Source organism: Haliotis rubra, unplaced genomic scaffold (genome assembly GCF_003918875.1).
Source record: "Haliotis rubra isolate DU_JTF1 unplaced genomic scaffold, ASM391887v1 Scf669, whole genome shotgun sequence".
NCBI classification, from domain to species: Eukaryota; Metazoa; Mollusca; class Gastropoda; order Lepetellida; family Haliotidae; genus Haliotis; species Haliotis rubra.
The window spans coordinates 78,999-101,502 of NW_025767378.1; the positions used below are offsets into that span (position 1 = coordinate 78,999).

General features: G+C 41.0%; 1 protein-coding gene across 2 annotated transcripts; it reads right to left on the bottom strand.

Annotated features, from left to right (window-relative positions):
- Positions 1-445: 445 nt before the first annotated feature.
- On the bottom strand, positions 446-20,089 carry LOC124257618 (galactoside alpha-(1,2)-fucosyltransferase 2-like). Of its 2 annotated transcripts, XM_046691721.1 has the most exons (4): positions 19,937-20,089; positions 3,170-3,239; positions 2,327-2,870; positions 446-931 (listed from the first exon to the last, which is right to left on the bottom strand). In XM_046691721.1, the coding sequence occupies exons 1-4, from the start codon at positions 19,968-19,970 to the stop codon at positions 458-460; spliced, it is 1,122 nt and encodes a 373-aa protein (XP_046547677.1). In that variant the 5' UTR covers positions 19,971-20,089; the 3' UTR covers positions 446-457. The 2 variants fall into 2 exon arrangements, with proteins under 2 accessions (XP_046547677.1, XP_046547676.1); XM_046691720.1 differs by lacking the exon at positions 3,170-3,239 and having other exon boundaries at positions 2,327-2,940.
- Positions 20,090-22,504: the final 2,415 nt, after the last annotated feature.

A 22,504-nucleotide genomic window follows, 5' to 3' on the forward strand; every position in this document is an offset into this window, starting at 1 on the left:
CACTGCACCACAACTCACCTCTACCAACCTCACACACTGCACCACAATCACCTACCAACCTCACACACTGCACCACAATCACCTACCAACCTCACACACTGCACCACAATCACCTACCAACCTCACACACTGCACCACAATCACCTACCAACCTCACACACTGCACCACAATCACCTACCAACCTCACACACTGCACCACAATCACCTACCAACCTCACACACTGCACCACAATCATCTGCCAACCTCACACACTGCACCACAATCATCTGCTATCATGTACAAACATCCTGACATTTCTTATGGACCATTAGTTCTCCACCTTTTCACACACCTTCACACAACACACACACCTTCACACAGCACACACACCTTCACACAACACACACACCTTCACACAACACACACACCTTCACACAACACACACACACACCTTCACACCTGCATATTGTGGTCCATCACTCCATACCAATCCATCCGGGGTAGAAGAAGTCTGAGTAATCCTTTGAAAACTGCATTCTTAACTTGCTTCCGTCTCTGGCTGGATGTTTATAGTAGATTGTCTCGCCTCCTGCCAGGAACGAGGCCCACCAACCGAATGTTCCCACCGACATTATGGAATGATTACATTGGGTTAATACAGCGAGATCTACTTCGAATGGATTATCTTCCATGAACATGACGTCACTTCCGTTTATGTTTTCTTTACACCATGCAATGTCGTCCGAGCATACCAGGAACAATGTTGTGTTGTATTTGTTTCTGTAATACGTCATTGCCGTGGAGAAGTACTGCGGGGGAGCTACCATATATCCGTACTCAACATAGTGCCTGTTGTTGGTGATATCCCCTCTGCGCACGTGCAGGCCGACAGTCGTTACGTTGTCATGGCCCCTGCCTCTTTGTTGTTTTACAAATGCTTCTCGAGAACCCTGAAACAGGAAGGTAACCTCAGTGTTGCTGATACACATCGTGTTTGAGGCTCATTAGTATTCAGTTCGCCTTAAAGTCCGCCTGGGGCAAGTTGGGAGGAGCCATACATAGGCTCATACTAAAACGTATTGCAGAATACTGAAGCGAGATTTGTGTGTAGACAAATGCTTATGTGTGAGTGATTGTGTGCATGATTGACTGATTGAGTGGCCGGTGGGGCAGGATACGCCCACTGTTTCGCGAACACCCACTACAATCACTGAATTCTCTGGTTCAGAACCGATTTGTTTACAAACAGCATCATACAGCTGTAATACTGCTGAAACAAATATCTGCTCATGATATAGTCACATTGTACAATGGACTCTGCGTTTGGCACATATTTCTTATGAATATGGAAAGTGTTTTGTCTGCAAATGGCTGGCTCGAAATTTGTTGTCATCCTTCTAAATATAGCTTGAAAAAGGAATACGTACTCAAAGAAAATGCCATGTTATTTTCAGTTCTGCTTTCGTCATGCCTTTGTATTGAACTATCATACTTCTCACTACACCGAAAGCCGCTACCATCTCACCCTCCGACATTGTCTGAGTCGGGCAAATGTCAGTCATTAATAGATGGCGTTTAGGTGGATGTTACGGATATTTATTTTGAAGTTGATCGTAAATAAATACAAAAGAAGTAAGTATGCTGGTTGGTTGGCTGTTGATTAACGCCGCACTCCAGCTATTTGGTGGCGGTCTGTAAATAATCGAGTCTGGACTCTTAGTTGTTTTACAAATGCTTCTCGAGAGCCCTGAAACAGGAAGGTAACCTCAGTGTTGCTAATACACATCGTGTTGGAGGCTCATTAGTATTAAGTTTGCCTTCAAGTCCGCCTGGGGCAAGTTGGGAGGCGCCATACATAGGCTTATTCTAAAACGTATTGCAGAATACTGAAGCGAGATTTGAGTGAGTGAGTGAGTTTAGTTTTACGCCGCACTTAGGAATATTCCACCTATATGGTGGCGCTCTGAAATAAGTTCGTACCAGACAATCCAATGATCAGCAACATGAGGATCGATATACGTAACTTGGATACTATGACATGTGGCAACCAAGTCAGCGAGCCTGATCACCCGATCCCGTTACTCGCCTTTTGCGACATGCGTGGGTTGCTGAAGACCAATTCTAACCCGGATCTTCTCGGGTGTATAAATTTGTCATTCTATTACTTTATTTTGTTATAATTATTAATACAGATTTAAAACAGATTATTGCAATCAGGCTGGTTAGACTCATCATCAGGTCATCGTCCTTGACACCTTGTTTCTATTAGGGAGTGTGTTGTATTCCAGAGGTTGTTACATCATGCAGTATAAGTTGTCGGGAAAGATGACCATTTGTTTACTTACCTTTATAATGCTGACGGCTTTCTCACGCAGTTCGTCCTTGAACCTGAACTGTTGGCGGATGTCGTCTGCGACATGCCGGAAGTACATCCACGACTGAAAATACCGGAAAGGCCGATAATTTATTTTCTCGGTCAAATTCAGCAAATCTTTGCTAAACTGACAATGTTTGTCCTCGTAGACAAATTTGGCTGTTTCACAAACACAAAAGTCATTGACAACCTTGGCTTTTATCCGGAAGTACTTCAGAAAGTTGTTCGTTTTGGTCACCACTGACTTGTTGACCTTTGTCGCCATTCCATACACCGAGGCGTATGCAAACATGAAATTCCCCAATCTGCCCGGTATGTCAAAACATATATACCGTTTCTCTTTCTCAAATATTTCTTGAAAATCATCGCGGCATTGTTTTAGTGTTGTTGTCGTCATCGTTGATGTAGCTGTCGGAATCTGTTTGAATGTCGTTGATGTAGGTGTCGAAATCTGTTTGAATGCCTGCTTTCGCTGTGCCTCTAATTCAGGACCCAGATCATTCTGTAATTGCGACCTTGACCACGGTGAAGTCTTTGTGAAGGTCATCAGGATAATACCAAGGCAAATGACTGCTACGACGCCACCTACATAAAGTAAACATTAGTATACTGTGTCAAACATTTGCTATTCAGTAGGAGGTGGGTGGGGGAGGGGTGGGTGGGTTGGGGGATGTGTTGTGGGATGGTAGCCTAGAGGTTAAAGCATTCGCTCGTCACGTCGGCGACCTGGGTTCGATTCTCCACATGGTACAATGTATGCAGCCAATTTCTGGTGTCCCCCGCCGTGATATTGCTGGAATACTGTAATTGCGACCTTGACCACGGTGAAGTCTTTTTGAAGGTCATCAGGATAATGCCAAGGCATATGACTGCTACGACGCTACCTACATAAAGTAAACATCAGTATACTGTGTCAAACATTTGCTATTCAGTGGGGGAGTAGGGTAGGGGTGGGGTGGGGTGGGGGTGTGTGTGTGTTTTGGGATGGTAGCCCATAGGTTAAAGCGTTTCTCGTCACGTCATCGACCTGGGTTCGATTCTCCACATGGGTACTATGTGCGCAGCCCATTTCTGGTGTCACCCGCCGTGATATTGCTGGAATATTGGAGTAAATAGCGGCGTAAAAACATATTCACTCATTCCCTCATTCACTCATTCAGTGGAGTGTGGGTTAATCTCTGAAACTACATGCTGCAATTTCATACAAGGAGATTGTACTGGCCTGTTCCCTTACATAGTACTTATTCTACAAGGATATCGGGATGATCTGTGCCCTTACATCGTATTTATTCTACAAGGATATCGTGAAGATCTGTGACGTTACATTGTACTTTATTATACAAGGATATAGTCAAGATCTGTGCCCTTACATAGTACTTATTCTACAAGGATATCGCGATGATCTGTGATCTTACATGGTGCTTATTATACAAGGATATCGTGAAGGTCTGTGACCTTACATCGTACTTATAATTCAAGGATATCGTAAAATCTGTGACCTTACATAGCACTTCATTTTTCAAGGATATCGGGGAGATATGTGACCTTACAGAGTACCTTATTATACAAGGATATCGTGAAGATCTGTCACATTACATCGTACTTATTATACAAGGAAGAGGCACTCCTGCTTGACTGTATTGATTTGAGATAAATACAAGTGTAAAAACTAACGGCAAAGTTTACTTTATGTCATCAGAAGAGGCACTACACTGTTACTTTATGTTTATCAGAAGAGGGCAGTTGCATGTTTATGTTACTTTATGTCATCAGAAGAGGCACTGCGGTTACTTTATGTCATCAGAAGAGGCACTGCGGTTACTTTATGTCATCAGAAGAGGCACTGCGGTTACTTTATGTCATCAGAAGAGGCACTGCAGTTACTTTGTGTCATCAGAAGAGGCACTGCGGTTACTTTATGTCATCAGAAGAGGCACTGCGGTTACTATGTTACTTTGTCATCAGAAGAGGCACTGCGGTTACTTTATGTCATCAGAAGAGGCACTGCGGTTACTTTATGTCATCAGAAGAGGCACTGCGGTTACTTTATGTCATCAGAAGAGGCACTGCGGTTACTTTATGTCATCAGAAGAGGCACTGCGGTTACTTTATGTCATCAGAAGAGGCACTGCGGTTACTTATGTCATCAGAAGAGGCACTACGGTTACTTTGTCATCAGAAGAGGCACTGCGGTTACTTTATGTCATCAGAAGAGGCACTGCGGTTACTTTATGTCATCAGAAGAGGCAGACTGCGGTTACTTTACTTTATGTCATCAGAAGAGGCACTGCGGTTACTTTATGTCATCAGAAGAGGCACTGCAGTTACTTTATGTCATCAGAAGAGGCACTGCGGTTACTTTATGTCATCAGTAGAGGCACTGGTGTCATCAGAAGAGGCACTGTCATCATCAGAAGAGGCACTGCAGTTACTTTATGTCATCAGAAGAGGCACTGCAGTTACTTTATGTCATCAGAAGAGGCACTGCGGTTACTTTATGTCATCAGAAGAGGCACTGCGGTTACTTTATGTCATCATCAAGAGGCACTGCGGTTTACTTATGTCATCAGAAGAGGCACTGCAGTTACTTTATGTCATCAGAAGAGAGCTGCAGGTTACTTTATGTCATCAGAAGAGGCACTACGGTTACTTTTATGTCATCAGAAGAGGCACTGCAGTTACTTTATGTCATCAGAAGAGGCACTGCGGTTACTTTATGTCATCAGAAGAGGCACTGCGGTTACTTTATGTCATCAGAAGAGGCACTGCAGTTACTTTATGTCATCAGAAGAGGCACTGCAGTTACTTTATGTCATCAGAAGAGGCACTGCGGTTACTTTATGTCATCAGAAGAGGCACTACGGTTACTTTATGTCATCAGAAGAGGCAGGTTACTACGGTTACAGTTTTATGTCATCATGTCATCAGAAGAGGCACTGCAGTTACTTTATGTCATCAGAAGAGGCACTGCAGTTACTTTAAGTCATCAGAAGAGGCACTGTGGTTACTTTAAGTCATCAGAAGAGGCACTCCAGTTACTTTAAGTCATCAGAAGAGGCACTGCAGTTACTTTATATCATGACAAGAGGCACTGCTTTTACTTTATGTCATCAGAAGAGGGACTGCAGTGACTTGTGTTATCACAAGAGGCATGTTATCAGAAGAGGCACTGCAGTTACTTGTGTCATCAGTAGAGGCACTGCAGTTACTTTATGTCATCAGTAGAGGCACTCATCAGAAGAGGCAGTTACTACTTGTGTCATCAGTAGAGGCACTACGGTTACTCTATGTCATCAGTAGAGGCACTGCAGTTACTTTATGTCATCAGAAGAGGCACTACGGTTACTTTATGTCATCAGAAGAGGCACTACGGTTACTTTGTCATCAGAAGAGGCACTACGGTTACTTTATGTCATCAGAAGAGGCACTACGGTTACTTTATGTCATCAGAAGAGGCACTGTTACTTTATGTCATCAGAAGAGGCACTACGGTTACTTTATGTCATCAGAAGAGGCACTGCGGTTACTTTATGTCATCAGAAGAGGCACTGCGGTTACTTTATGTCATCAGAAGAGGCACTGCGGTTACTTTATGTCATCAGAAGAGGCACTGCGGTTACTTTATGTCATCAGAAGAGGCACTGCAGTTACTTTATGTCATCAGAAGAGGCACTGCGGTTACTTTATGTCATCAGAAGAGGCACTGCGGTTACTTTATGTCATCAGAAGAGGCACTGCAGTTACTTTATGTCATCAGAAGAGGCACTGCATGGTTACTTTATGTCATCAGAAGAGGCACTGCGGTTACTTTATGTCATCAGAAGAGGCACTGCAGGTCAGAAGAGGCACTACGGTTACTTTATGTCATCAGAAGAGGCACTGCGGTTACTTTATGTCATCAGAAGAGGCACTGCAGTTACTTTATGTCATCAGAAGAGGCACTGCGGTTACTATGTCATCAGAAGAGGCACTGTGGTTACTTTAGTCATCAGAAGAGGCACTGCAGTTACTTTAAGTCATCAGAAGAGGCACTGCAGTTACTTTATATCATCAGAAGAGGCACTGCTTTTACTTTATGTCATCAGAAGAGGCACTGCAGTTACTTTATGTCATCAGAAGAGGCACTGCAGTTACTTTATGTCATCAGTCAAGAGAGGCACTGCGGTTACTTTATGTCATCAGAAGAGGCACTGCACTGTGGTTACTTTATGTCATCAGTAGAGGCACTGCGGTTACTTTATGTCATCAGAAGAGGCACTGCAGTTACTTTATGTCATCAGAAGAGGCACTGCGGTTACTTTATGTCATCAGAAGAGGCACTACGGTTACTTTATGTCATCAGAAGAGGCACGGTTACTTTTATGTCATCAGAAGAGCAGAGGCACTACTTTAAGTCATCAGAAGAGGCACTGCGGTTACTTTATGTCATCAGAAGAGGCACTGCAGTTACTTTAAGTCATCAGAAGAGGCACTGCAGTTACTTTATGTCATCAGAAGAGGCACTGCGGTTACTTTATGTCATCAGAAGAGGGACTGCAGTGACTTGTGTCATCAGAAGAGGCACTGCAGTTACTTTATGTCATCAGAAGAGGCACTGCGGTTACTTTATGTCATCAGAAGAGGCACTGCGGTTACTTTGTGTCATCAGAAGAGGCACTACGGTTACTTTATGTCATCAGAGGAAGAGTTACTGCAGTAGAGGCACTGGTTACTTATGTCATCAGAAGAGGCACTGCGGTTACTTTGTGTCATCAGTAGGCACTAGAGGTTACGGTTACTTATGTCATCAGAAGAGGCACTACGGTTACTTTATTATGTCATCAGAAGAGGCACTGCGGTTACTTTATGTCATCAGAAGAGGCACTACGGTTACTTTGTGTCATCAGAAGAGGCACTACGGTTACTTTATGTCATCAGAAGAGGCACTGCGGTTACTTTATGTCATCAGAAGAGGCACTGCAGTTACTTTATGTCATCAGAAGAGGCACTGCAGTTACTTTATGTCATCAGAAGAGGCACTGCGGTTACTTTATGTCATCAGAAGAGGGACTGCAGTTACTTTGTGTCATCAGTAGAGGCACTGCAGTTACTTTAAGTCATCAGAAGAGGCACTGCGGTTACTCTTTGTGTCATCAGTAGAGGCTCAGTGGTTACTTTATGTCATCAGAAGAGGCACTGTGGTTACTTTATGTCATCAGAAGAGGCACTGCGGTTACTTTATGTCATCAGAAGAGGCACTGCAGTTACTTTATGTCATCAGAAGAGGCACTGCGGTTACTTTAAGTCATCAGAAGAGGCACTGCAGTTACTTTGTCATCAGAAGAGGCACTTACTTTAAGTCATCAGAAGAGGCACTGCAGTTACTTTAAGTCATCAGAAGAGGCACTGCAGTTACTTTATGTCATCAGAAGAGGCACTGCAGTTACTTTATGTCATCAGAAGAGGCACTGCAGTTACTTTGTGTCATCAGAAGAGGCACTGCAGTTACTTTATGTCATCAGAAGAGGCACTGTAGTCATTAGAGGAGGCACTTTATGTCATCAGAAGAGGCACTGCAGTTACTTAAGTCATTTATGTCATCAGAAGAGGCACTGCGGTTACTTTATGTCATCAGAAGAGGCACTGCGGTTACTTTATGTCATCAGAAGAGGCACTGCGGTTACTTTATGTCATCAGAAGAGGCACTGCAGTTACTTTATGTCATCAGAAGAGGCACTGCAGTTACTTTATGTCATCAGAAGAGGCACTGCGGTTACTTTATGTCATCAGAAGAGGCACTGCGGTTACTTTATGTCATCAGAAGAGGCACTGCGGTTACTTTATGTCATCAGAAGAGGCACTGCAGTTACTTTATGTCATCAGTAGAGGCAGAAGAGGCACTGCAGTCAGAAGAGGCACTGCAGTTACTTATGTCATCAGAAGAGGCACTGCGGTTACTTTATGTCATCAGAAGAGGCACTGCGGTTACTTTATGTCATCAGAAGAGGCACTGCGGTTACTTTATGTCATCAGAAGAGGCACTGCAGTTACAGTCATCAGAAGAGGCACTGCTGTTTACAGCACTCAGTTTCAGTCATCAGAAGAGGCACTCCAGTTACTTTAAGTCATCAGAAGAGGCACTGCAGTTACTTTATGTCATCAGAAGAGGCACTGCAGTTACTTTATGTCATCAGAAGAGGCACTGCGGTTACTTTGTCATCAGAAGAGGCACTGCAGTTACTTTATGTCATCAGAAGAGGCACTGCAGTTACTTTATGTCATCAGAAGAGGCACTGCGGTTACTTTATGTCATCAGAAGAGGCACTGTCATCAGTTACTACTATGTCATCAGAAGAGGCACTGCGGTTACTTTATGTCATCAGAAGAGAAGAGGTCATCAGAAGTTACTTTATGTCATCAGAAGAGGCACTGCGGTTACTTTATGTCATCAGAAGAGGCACTGCAGTTACTTTATGTCATCAGAAGAGGCACTACAGAAGAGGTTACTTTATGTCATCAGAAGAGGCACTGCGGTTACTTTATGTCATCAGAAGAGGCACTACGGTTACTTTATGTCATCAGAAGAGGCACTGCGGTTACTTTATGTCATCAGAAGAGGCACTGCAGTTACTTTATGTCATCAGAAGAGGCACTGCAGTTACTTTACTTTGTCATCAGAAGAGGCACTGCACTGCAGTTACTTGTCATGTCATCAGTCATCAGAGGCACTGCAGTTACTTTATGTCATCAGAAGAGGCACTGCGGTTACTTTATGTCATCAGAAGAGGCACTGCGGTTACTTCTGTCACTTTATGTCATCAGAAGAGGCACTGCAGTTACTTTATGTCATCAGAAGAGGCACTGCAGTTACTTTATGTCATCAGAAGAGGCACTGCGGTTACTTTATGTCATCAGAAGAGGCACTACGGTTACTTTATGTCATCAGTAGAGGCACTGCAGTTACTTTATGTCATCAGAAGAGGCACTGCGGTTACTTTATGTCATCAGAAGAGGCACTGCGGTTACTTTATGTCATCAGAAGAGGCACTGCGGTTACAGAAGAGGCACTATGTCATCAGTAGAGGCACTACGGTTACTTTGTCATCAGAAGAGGCACTGCGGTTACTCTATGTCATCAGAAGAGGCACTACGGTTACTTTGTCATCAGAAGAGGCACTACGGTTACTTTGTCATCAGAAGAGGCACTACGGTTACTTTTTGTCATCAGAAGAGGCACTGCGGTTACTCTATGTCATCAGAAGAGGCACTGCGGTTACTTTATGTCATCAGAAGAGGCACTACTTTGTCATCAGAAGAGGCACTGCGGTTACTCTATGTCATCAGTAGAGGCACTACGGTTACTTTGTCATCAGAAGAGGCACTACGGTTACTCTATGTCATCAGAAGAGGCACTGCGGTTACTTTATGTCATCAGAAGAGGCACTGCAGTTACTTTATGTCATCAGAAGAGGCACTGACGGTTACTTTGTCATCAGAAGAGGCACTACGGTTACTTTACACAATGTCATCAGAAGAGGCACTGCAGTTACTTTATGTCATCAGAAGAGAGATTAGTGAATGACGTATGAATCCAAACAACGAGATGTTTTAGGGATGGGAAAACAAATTGGTAACGCGAAGGAAGAAAGCACCCGGTTCATCTGAGAACACTGGTATCATCTACCATTGTGGCTCTTGTGTCCTCTGTCACCTCACACGTGTGTTATCAGCAGACAGACGCCTTATATATGGCTTTATTTCAGGCCTTTTTGTTCTATGCGTTTGTTTCACGGTTCTATTTGTTTTTTAAATCTGTGTGTCATTTCTGACGCTAACCATAGCGTCATACCAATACTCACCTCTTGACAAGGTTAGTGACAAAGCCGTATCTACAACTTACTTGCGACTTTTCGGAGGTTGTAGCACGTAATTCATGGCGTTAATTCATTTGAAGATTCAGGCAAAAGTTTTCTTGTGGACGTTTCAGGAATTCATCTTATGTATTGAACTGCACCTTGTTAGAGGTGTCTCCATCACTGAACAGCAGCGAGTGCTATTCTCCATCAACGCGCCCCCCAAAACTGCCGTTTTTACTTGGAGATGTTAACAGATCGTTTATGAAAATATATTTCATACATGTGTAGGTTGTTTGGGTAAACACAGATTTGTTTGCACATTTCAGTGGACTTGTCGCATGGGAAATATTAATCCAGGTAAAGGTATTAATGAGTCAAGTCCTCGGCTGATTCGTAATTTGCCAGATCAGAAGTAGGTATCCAATACACATGTACATGCATTATGTCCTTCATTTCTCAGATAACGTCACAGTTTATAGAATTACCTTTCAGCTAGCTACACGTTATCCAATCTTAGTTTGGAATATACTAGCTGTTTCAATGATTTGTTTATTTGGTTTATTGTTTAACGCCTTACTCGGTCTGTAAACAATCGAATCAGGACCAGACAATCCAGTGATCCATGAGGATCACATCAACCATGTCAGGGGACGATGTTACAAAATACGGTGAAAACCTTTCCTTCACCTCGTCGTATGGCTACCAGCCATCATTTCCGCACAGATAAATTGACCAAAATCACTATAACACCTGACCAAAGGCACTATTAAACCTGCATACGTCCAGACGAGTACTGCAACTTTAATGCTCAATTGTCTTATAAAAATTTGAGGCGGTTGGGTAGCCCAGCAGTTTAAGCGTTTGCCCGTCACAACGAAGACCCGGGTTCGATTCCACACATGGGTATAATTTGTGACGCCCATTTCAAGTCTCCCTTGCCGCGATAATGCTAGAGTAGTGCTACAGGTAGCGTAAAACTAAACTCACTCACTCATAGAGAACTGTTCGTGGTTGTTCTTTAAGTTAGGAACAAGTTGTGAATGAAGAGTGTCTGAACATACGAATGCTGAACATACACTCATGCTAATAATTATTGGCATGTGCAATATATAGCCACGACTGGCTGGCTGTCATCCTATAAATAAGTCCAAGGCAATGTAGTGTCTCATGTCTGTCCATTGTTGTCCCTTTATCTGTCCATTGTTGTCTTTGTCTGCCCATTGCTGTCTCTTTATCTGTCCATTGTTGTCTCTTTATCTCTCCATTGTTGTGTCCATTGTTGTCTCTATATCTGTCCATTGTTGTCTCTCTGTCTGTCCATCGTTGTCCCTTTATCTGTCCATCGTTGTCTCTTTGTCTGTCCATCGTTGTCTCTATCGTTTCTCTTTGTCAGTGTTGTCTCTTTGTTGTCCATCGTTGTCTCTTTGTCTGTCCATTGTTGTCTCTTTGTCTATCTTGTCTTTATAGGCCATTGATTTGTCCCTTTATCTGTCCATTGTTTGTTTCTAATTCCCTTTATCTATCCATTGTTTAAAAGTCTTTATCTATCCATTGTTGTTTCTTTTATATATCCATCGTTGTCTCTTTGTCAGTCCATCGTTGTCTATTTTGTCAGTCCATCGTTGTCTCTTTGTCAGTCCATATGATTGTCTCTTTGTCAGAAAACCATCGTTGTTCTTTGTACCCAGTCCATCGTTGTCTAATTTTTCTAACATAACCGAAATTTTACTTTCATATCGTCTCATGTTTTGAAACGAAGATTGTGCATAATAGACAGTCTTCAGGAAAAAAATGATGTTGAGAGTTATCTCCCTTTCACAACATTGCCATTTCCTTGGAGAGTTGCAGCCTGACTTCATAGCATTTCTTGTGCTTTGCAACGGTCTTCAAGACATTTTTCACAGAAGAGAGGCAAGTGTTTATAGATGTTCTTGACCCAACTGTAATTGACAGAGTTAATTCTGTAAATGCATACTTGATCTTTCTTACCTCAAGCCAGCACTGTTTTCAAGAACTGCATGTCATCACTAGACATATCTATAGCATTTTAAATGAGGGACTTATAAGCATTTTAACTTTGATCTATAGGCTTTGCTTCACTCCAAATGAATTATGTGGACTATCTCTGTTATCATATGCTGCTTTTTATATGTAATACTTATGTTTGTGGTATTATGACCCCCCAAGGTCACTATGACCTAGGAAAAGAAGTTGTCAGTGTATACTATTTTCCATAAAACTGCTCTTTTGTATGACTCCAGAAATGTCACATACATAACATATGTTCAAAACTGAAAACATTGACCTGTTGATTATTTCATTCTAAAGTCAATATATTTGGTTTTAATATTCATGAATGAGATAGTATTATAGGTACTAATGATGAATACAGAAAAGAATACGAAATTGTTTGTTTCATATTATTGATATGATAATATAATTACTTATCTAGTTTTGTGTTTTTATTAAGATTTCAAAATTTGTACACTTGTCATTAAGACTAACATTCCAAAAATTTTTTGCTTATTTTGTAATAACACAGATCATTGTATCAAAAAGGTGTAGTTGTTATACATCAATTTACATAAATTCAGGTTATGTATCATAAATGAGCTTGAAAATATTTCTGAATTTGTCTATATGCTATATATATATATATATATATATATATATTACCTGACTTACATAGATATTTTGATTTTTCAAAATTTTAGGGTATTAATTTCATGTAATTGCTATGGTAATATAGATATTTGGAAATTTATTTTAATATTCGCTTACAAATTCTTACTTTTCCTTTTAGGATCAAAACATGGCACAATGGATGTTTGTGTAATATGCAAGCTGCATATTCATGCGAAGACAGGCGGAGGTTCAGTTGTTCTGAGAGAGAAAGGCAGCAGAGGTGTAAATGAATCAAGCGAAGCATGTGGTGACTCAATCAAAACCAGACCGGGACAGATTGTTCATGTTGATTGTCGTCGACACTACTGCAATCCGCAGCAAATAAAGAAATTCAACAGTGGTAGGAATGAAATCACGAAGAACAACCAGTCTATTCACCAAATACAAATTTTGATTTTAAACACCAATGTCTATTTTGTGCTGGAGTTATCAATCAACAGGACAAAAAGAGCTCATGATGTATATCCTGTTAAAACAAAGGATTTTGAAGAGTCAATTAAAGCTACATGTAAAGAACGAGGGACAACTGGTCAGATGATGTACAAACTCGCCGACTCTACACCTGTGATCTACACGCAGCAGATGCAGTATACCATCAGACATGTAGTGTAAATTTCAGGACTGGAAAACAGATTCCATCTCAATTTGACAAATGTGTTCACACCTCCAAGAAAAGTAAGCAGGGAAGACCAGAAGATTTTGAAAGGACAGCAGCTTTTGAATCTGTAGTTGATTTCCTTTGAGGAAAATGATGATGAACAGATTTCCATAACGGATTTGGTTAATCACATGGAGGATATCTTGAAGGGAACTGACATTGAATCATACAGCCATCCCTACATGAAGAAGCGTTTGCATGAGCATTTTGGAGACCGAATCATCATAACTGATGTCAGTGGAAAACATAATGTTGTAACATTTACAAGTACGGCCTCATCCATTCTCCATGATTTCTATCAGGAACCCAAAAAGAAGACATAGACATAGAAAAGCGCCAAATTATTCAAACAGCAGCCAAGCTCATAAAGCAGGACATTAAGTCAGTAGAGGGACAACAATGATAGATACCCTTCATGTGATGAAATGGCATCATTAGAGGCAAATTTGGAATTTGTTCCAGAGATGTTACGATGTTTCCTAAGAGAACTGATTCCAAGAAAACATGCTGATATCAAGATAGCTTCTTTGGGACAATCAATAATGCAATGTTGTAGGCCAAGAGTTCTCACAGCCCAACTTCAGATTGGACTTGCTGTGCAAATGCATCATCAGTTTGGTTTCAGATTTCTTGTGGATTCTCTCAATACTCGTGGTTTCTGCAGTTCTTATGATGAGGTAAAAAGGTTTGAGAGAAGTGCTGCTGTCAGCAAGGGAACTGACATCCCAATAATATGTCCAGGAAGCTTCGGAAATGTCATTCAGTATGTTGCAGACAATGTGGACCCCAACACCTGTACTCTTGATGGATCAAACACATTTCATGGTATGGGCATGATTGCAGCGGTCACACCAGGAACAAAGACAATTATGCCAATTGTGAAGACTAATGTAAAGCAGAAGATCTGTTGCAGCTTGACGAATCACACTACTCCATTATAAACCCACTAGTCCTGGAATTCTTCACTATAAGCCACTAGAAGAATTATCATAAGAGGACCCTACAGCAAATATTGATCTCCTTAGGAAAACATCCTGGCTGCTGAGACATCAAGTTAGACCATCATATTCAGGGATGATGCAAACAATTTATCATGGACAGTTTCCTGGTAAGTCATCAGTGGTGTTCCTTCCCATGATTGACATGGATCCAACGAGCATGTCCTGCATATTTTCCACCTTGAAGTTTGTCTGCTAACAAGCAAGAAAATATACTGTGACACCAGTGTTGACATTTGACCAACCTCTTTGGTGGAAGGCACAAATTATAGTTGTCAGTGAACCAGGTGACAGTGACCTTCGTTCTCTTGTCTTACAACTAGGAGGCTTTCACATTGAAACGAGCTTTCTTGGTAGTATTGGGCATCTAATGGCAGGACCAGGACTCCAAGAACTGTTTGAAACAGTATATGCAACAAATTCAGTTGGACATATGCTTAGTGGAAAAGCAGCTGCTAGAGCTGTTAGAGCTCACATGTTGGTTGACACAGCCTTGAATGCCCTCTTGGTTGCCAGGGCTTTTTGATGTGCCCCTCCCTCCCTCTCACAGCCATGAAGAATTATCTGCAGATGTCACTGATAGGCATGAAAATGAAGACATTACTGAAGCTGTTTCACTGTATGATGGACTTATGGATGGAAAATTGACTCCGGAGGACGTTTCTTCCAAACTCTGCTTGGAAAGAATACACAGACGCATGGAAGCTGTAAAAGCCATGAAGAATTATTAACTATGTTGATCTACCTTCATTTGCTGGCTATCTATAGCCCATTGTTATGTTGCAATGTCCCAAATACGCTATAATTTTAAGTTACATGTTAGTTTTTAATCTCTAACTGTGATATAGTAGTTGTTTTATTGTCCTTTGACGACAGATTTGAAATGTTAAACTATAAAGCATTTACTGTTTCAGTCGCGATATGGCTGAAATATTGCCAAAGTGACTTTACATTTTAACTCTCCCACTCACTATCTGTTATAATCTAGCTTTACTGTCCTTCGTCGACAGGTTATTGTAATTTAATTCCATTATTATCAATTTATAACTTTTTAATCTCGATATGGCTGAAATATTGCCGATGTGACTATACATCTTAACTCACTCACTCACGTTGTCTTTAACTACATGTATGTTTATATGTATACAGTCAGCCAGACTGATATTCCGACTATACCTGTATTTACAGCCGTGAGTAGGACACGTTCGCTTGCTGCATTTGTCGCAGTAGAGAAGAACCACTGCTTATTTCTCTGTTCGTAACTGTAATTAGTGTAGTAAAACCGAAGAAGTTTGGACACAATTTATTTTAAGACCGAATTCCGATCTAGTTCCCCCGTCGACATGTACGCCTTGACAATACTTCAGCTTCAGCAACCAGTGTCTTGTAGACGGACACACATAACTGGAATTATGTTCATTTACCCTTTAGTTAAATATTATCAGTCGTACTTATGAAGATTTTGCAAAATAGAGGGGGAAAAGGTCCCATGCACCCTCCATACTCCAAAACGCATTCAGATGTACAGAGTATTGTACATAGAAATATCCCAAACCACAAACCGTATGTCGCTTCATAAACTGAAAAACAAAACATGTCACAAGGCTGTGCCCACCATACATGAATAATGTTTATAGGATGAGGGAACATGAAACTCAGCCCTAGTACAAAATAAAGTGCTTAATATGTTGCACCCAATGCACGGATAAGTGTTGGATTCAAACCTATTGATTTGCGAGTAAGACAGTCGGAAGTGGGCAAGCGATAACAGGGTGACAAATAACGAAACCTGTCTCCCGCTCGACTTCGTTGATCTGTCACAAGCTGAGACCAGCGCAGACCGTCCTCTGTTGCTAGCGTACAGAAGATTGTGGATTGTGTAGCTAGATTCATCATTGGATGTCAACTCACTTTGTTCACCTCAATGCTCACAAGAGGTGTGGTCCTGTGAGCCCAGGTTACAAATCAGTTGACGTTAAGTCACGGAGAGTCCTTGGATGAGTGACCGTGCTTGGTAGCTTGACTCCTGAGAGTTTCTAGGACTTCTGACCTTAGGCAAGGGAGTTTGTTCAAAATTGCCTCTGTTCACTCAGCAGAAATTGGGTACCCGGTGAGATAAAACTAATCTGGCTGCCAACATACCAGTGTACCTGGTTAATAATCTGTCCGCCAACATACCGGTATACCTGGTAACTAATCTGTCTGCCAGCATAACGGTCATAACCTGGTAACTTATCTGTCTACTAACATACCAGTGCGTACCTGGTAACTAATCAATCTACTAACATACTGGTGTACCTGGTATCTAATCTGGCTGCCAACATACCTGTGTGTACCTGGTAACTAATCTGTTCACCAACATACTCGGTGTACCTGGTAACTAATCTGTCTGCAAGCATACCAGTGTGTACCTGGTAACTAGTATGTCTGCCAAAGCATAACGGTATACCTGGTAACTAATCTGTCTCACCAGTTATAACGGTATACCTGGTAACTAGTCTGTTCCGCCAGCATAACGGTGTACCTGGTAACTAATCTGTCTGCCAGCATAACGGTATACCTGGTAACTAATCTGTCTACCAACATACCGGTATACCTGGTAACTAATCTGTCTACCAACATACCAGTGTACCTGGTAACTTGTCTGTCTACCAACATACCGGTGTAACCTGGTAACTAATCTGTCTACTTACATACCTGTGTACCTGGTAACTAATCTGTCTGCCAACATACCGGTATACCTGGTAACTAATCTGTCTACCAACATACCTGTGTACCTGGTAACTAATCTGTCTGCCAACATACCGGTATACCTGGTAACTAATCTGTCTACCAACATACTGGTGTACCTGGTAACTAATCTGTCTGCCAACATACCGGTATACCTGGTAACTAATCTGTCTACCAACATACCGGTGTACCTGGTAACTAATCTGTCTGCCAACATACCGGTATACCTGGTAACTAATCTCTCTACCAACATACCGGTGTACCTGGTAACTAATCTCTCTACCAACATACCTGTGTACCTGGTAACTAATCTGTCTGCCAACATACCGGTGTACCTGGTAACTAATCTGTCTGCCAGCATAACCGGTGTACCTGGTAACTAATCTGTCTACTAAGCATAACCGGTGTACCTGGTAACTAATCTGTCTGCCAGCATAACGGTATACCTGGTAACTAATCTGTCTAACCATGCATACCGGTATGCCTGGTAACTAATCTGTCTACCAACATACCTGTATACCTGGTAACTAATCTGTCTACCAACATACCTGTGTACCCTGGTAACTAATCTGTCTACCAACAGATTGTTTCTCCTGGTACTGCATCAGACATACAGGTGACCTACTTAATAATAATGATATGCCAAAACATAACTGGTCACTAAGGCAATGAATGTAAACATCACTGGTGTGAATGTAAAATCTTTAAAGTAACTTCACGAAGCGCAATGAATGTAAACTTTAAAGGAAACCTACGAAAGGCTATGAATGTAAAACTTTCTGTCTTCCAAGGCAATGAATGTAAAACTTTAAACTAATAACCTGACCAAAGGCAATGGATGTAAAAGCATTAAAAGTAACTTCACGAAGGGCAATGAATGTAAAGCTTTATAGTAACTTCGGGGAATAAAGCTTAATGCTCATTTAGAAAACTTGTGGGTGATCAATACAAAGAAGAGACTAGAACACATGGTCTTTTGAACTGGAAAAACGAAACTTAACTCTGATTGGACAAATAACCGTTATTAAAAGTTTAGCTTTAGCAACTATAGTTCATGTTCTTACGTCTCTTCCCAATCCTCCGAAGGATGTCATCATAAAATTGAATAATATATTTTTTAATTTCATATGGAATGATAAGAAAGACAAGATAAAGCGAATTAATTTAATGCGAAAATATGAAGATGGTGGTCTGAGAATGGTTGACATCAAAACTTGTATTGATTCACAAAAAATTGCATGTTTAAAGAGATACGTGTCAAATTCTAAGTGTTATAGTTTAGCTGGTTTTCCTGTAAAAGACATTCTTCTATTAGGCGCAAATATTAGTAAACAATACAAAATTGAAAACCCGTTTTGGAAAGACGCACTCGATGCATGGGGTAGATATATTAAGGGCTATGAATGGAACAATGATATAAATGAAATTCTTATGCAACCCATTTGGTTGAACCACCTGTGTTACCACCCTAATTTGATTATATTGAACTGGTTCCAAAAGGGAATAGTACACATTAATGATATTTGTAATGACCATGATTTCCTTACATTTTCAGAACTTAAAACAAAATTTGATATTAGGGGTACGATACTTGACCTAAATCGTGTTCTTCTCAGTATTCCCCAAAAATGGAAAGAGGTTATACGAACGCCAAAACATCCAAATAAATCTAAATTGTCAATATGTTCCCCTTGGAATGATTTGATCCTCCACAGTAAAGGCTCAAGATTATTTTACGATAATTTCATATCTGAAAATAATTTTCCCAAAGTCTGTCAGAAATGGGACAGCGAATTGAGTGATCATTTAAATTGGAAGAATATATTTCTACAATATAGACAATCTAACAAAGACACAAAACTCCTAGAGTTTCAATATAAATTTATATAAAAAGCCATTTATACAAAAATGAAACTGGTTAATAACGATTTATGTTCATCGTGTGGTTCGGTAAGTGAGAACATCTATCATGTATATATTGAATGTCCAACTATTACAGTGTTTTGGAAAGAATTCACCAATCTTGTTAATAGACTATTGAACAAAACATATGAGCTTTCTACTATAGATATCTTATTTTGCTGCACTAGCAACCGCCTACTCAACCACATGATTTCATTGGCCAAACGCCATATATATGTAATGAACATAAAGGGTTTGAAACCCAGTCTTAATACCTATAAAGCAGTATTAAAAGATGTATATCAAATTGAAAAATATATTTGTTCGAAAAATATCAACATAGATTCATTTATTAGAAAATGGGATGTAATATTGCCAATGTTATGACTTCATCTTACGAAGATGCAGTACTTCCATTCCATGGTGATTCACGATCTTGCATAGTCTACTAGTCCCATCACATACTGTAATTCAGTATGTAAATATGTCTTTCTATGCATGTCGCCTTAAAGGCTCACAAAATGACGATTGTATCCAACTGAAGTGAATACAAAATATACAAAAAAAACAACTTCACGAAAGGCAATTGATGTAAAACGTTAAAGTAACTTCACGGAAGGCAACAAATGTAAAACTTTAAAGTAACGATCTCCCACTATTTGTACCCAGTCGTAGAATGAGGTCGAAAACACTTCTACCTGATTTGAATATAGTCAATCTTAAGTCGTATCACATACTACTATAGTTATGATCAATATGTGTTGTCAACTCACGTCGATAGTACTTGGACACCCAACACACTTTCATGGTACTTCTAACAGTGGAGCCTGGTTGTAGAGCCTGTCTGTAACACTGGAACCTGTCTGTAGAGAGCAGCGTTTCTGTATTTGTGGAGACTTCTGTACTTGTGGAGCCTGTTCACACCACTATGGACTACATGTAACAGTGGTGTCGATTTCAAGACAAAGAGTCTGCTTGCATTGGTCCCCTGTCAATGACGACACATTCTCCTTCGCCAGGTGCTCACCACTCAATACGCCTGAGTATGGTGGCTGAGAAGGGCCATCGCCTGCTCGCATTAAATACGGTCGCGAACTACAGAGCGATATCATTGCGCGAGAAAGACCTAGAACATGAGAAAGCAAGAAAGGAAGAAAGCGAGAAAGCGATAAAAGGCACAATTCAGTCCTGTCTGCGCCTGATCGACTACAAACAGAAGCACATTCGCCACTCGCAGTTCCTGAATCGTACTACATGCTCATCAGTAATGTTCAGGAATGGCGTTGTATGACTTCACTTTTAGAGAATATATAGCACAGGTGGAGGCTATCCTTTACTATCCTATTCTATAAAATGACTGGATGTGGATTTTCTCAATTAACAACCAATACTGTTATGACACACACGGCCATCCAACCACTAATATTAGGACACACGGACAACCACGGCCATCCAACCACTAATATTATGACACACGGCCATCCAACCACTAATATTATGACACACACGGCCATCCAACCACTAATATTATGACACACACGGCCATCCAACCACTAATATTATGACACACACGGCCATCCAACCACTAATATTATGACACACGGCCATCCACACACATCCAACCACTAATATTATGACCACAAATATTGGCCATACTATTATGCCACACACACGGCCATCCAACCACAACCACTACTATATTATGACACACGGACACACACGGCCATCCAACCACTAATATTATGACACACACATGGGCACGGCCATCCAACCACTAATATTATGACACACGGCCATCCAACCACTAATATTATGACACACGGCCATCCAACCACTAATATTATGACACACGCCATCCAACCACTAATATTATGACACACGGCCATCCAACCACTAATATTATGACACACACGGCCATCCAACCACTAATATATTATGACACACACGGCGGCCATCCAACCACTAATATTATGACACACACGGCCATCCAACCACTAATATTATGACACACATGGCCATCCAACCCACTAATATTATTATGACACACGGCCATCCAACCACTAATATTATGACACACACGGCCATCCAACCACTAATATTATGACACACATGGCCATCCAACCACTAATATTATGACACGGGCTTGCACGCCATCCAACCACTAATATTATGACATCAATACACGGCCATGGCCATCCAACCACTAATATTATGACACACGGCCATCCAACCACTAATATTATGACACACGGCCATCCAACCACTAATATTATGACACACACGGCCATCCAACCACTAATATTATGACATTGTGTACCCATTGTGTCGGAGGTGACGGCTGAAGGGACCTGTGTCAAATAAGGCGTTTCGATAAGCATCTTTTCATCTTGATTTTGACCAGTGAAGGTCCGGGTTAGAATATTGATCTTCAGTAACCCATGCTTGTCGTAAGAGGCGACTAACGGGATCGGGTGGTCAGGCTCGCTGACTTGGTTGACACATGTCATCGGTTCCTAATTGTGCAGATCGATGCTCATGGTGTTGATCACTGGATTGTCGGGCCCAGACTTGATTATTTACAGACCGCCGCCATATAGCTGGAATATTGCTGAGTGCAGCGTAAAACTAAACTCACTCACTCATGTTGATTTCCATCATGAGTGGCTAGCTTTAAAACAATCTAACAGTGTACAATCAAACACTTCCAAAGCAGCATTCTGTTATCCAATGCCCGCGATACCATACCACATTCAATGACATTATCCGATCTCATAACGTTGCTTAGTTAAATGCAAAACGAATCCTATCCCGTACCATCGCCACATCTCGTACATCCCACATTATCCCGCATCTATCAACTAAATAAATATAAATATTATATTTCTAGTCATTTAAAACTATCATTCGTGTCAAATGATACAGTAACATATAATGAACAGCAAAAGAAACGTCAAACTATTTAACAATAGTCAAACTCAATATTGTGAAATGAAACAAAATATGGAGAAAGTGTTGTCAGTTAAAGATCTAACAGCTGAATCACAGATGTTTCCAAAGAGACCTACACTTCAATGTGAAAAATGATAGTGTATGTCATCAACGAATATTGGAAGGTTATAAAATGATATGGGAAATAATCTTTTATCAAATGTAATGTATGCTTTCGCTGCAGTCCTACGTTGGAGCTAATCCCAAACATGTTTCTTTGGAGTCAAGGTGATCCATCGACAACCCACCTGTATCTCACTGTGCGTTGTCCTGGTGCAACAACTGAAGTTGAAGCTGAACAACAAACATGGGGATAACAGGAGAAAGATGGTAGCGGGACTCATTCAAAGAGA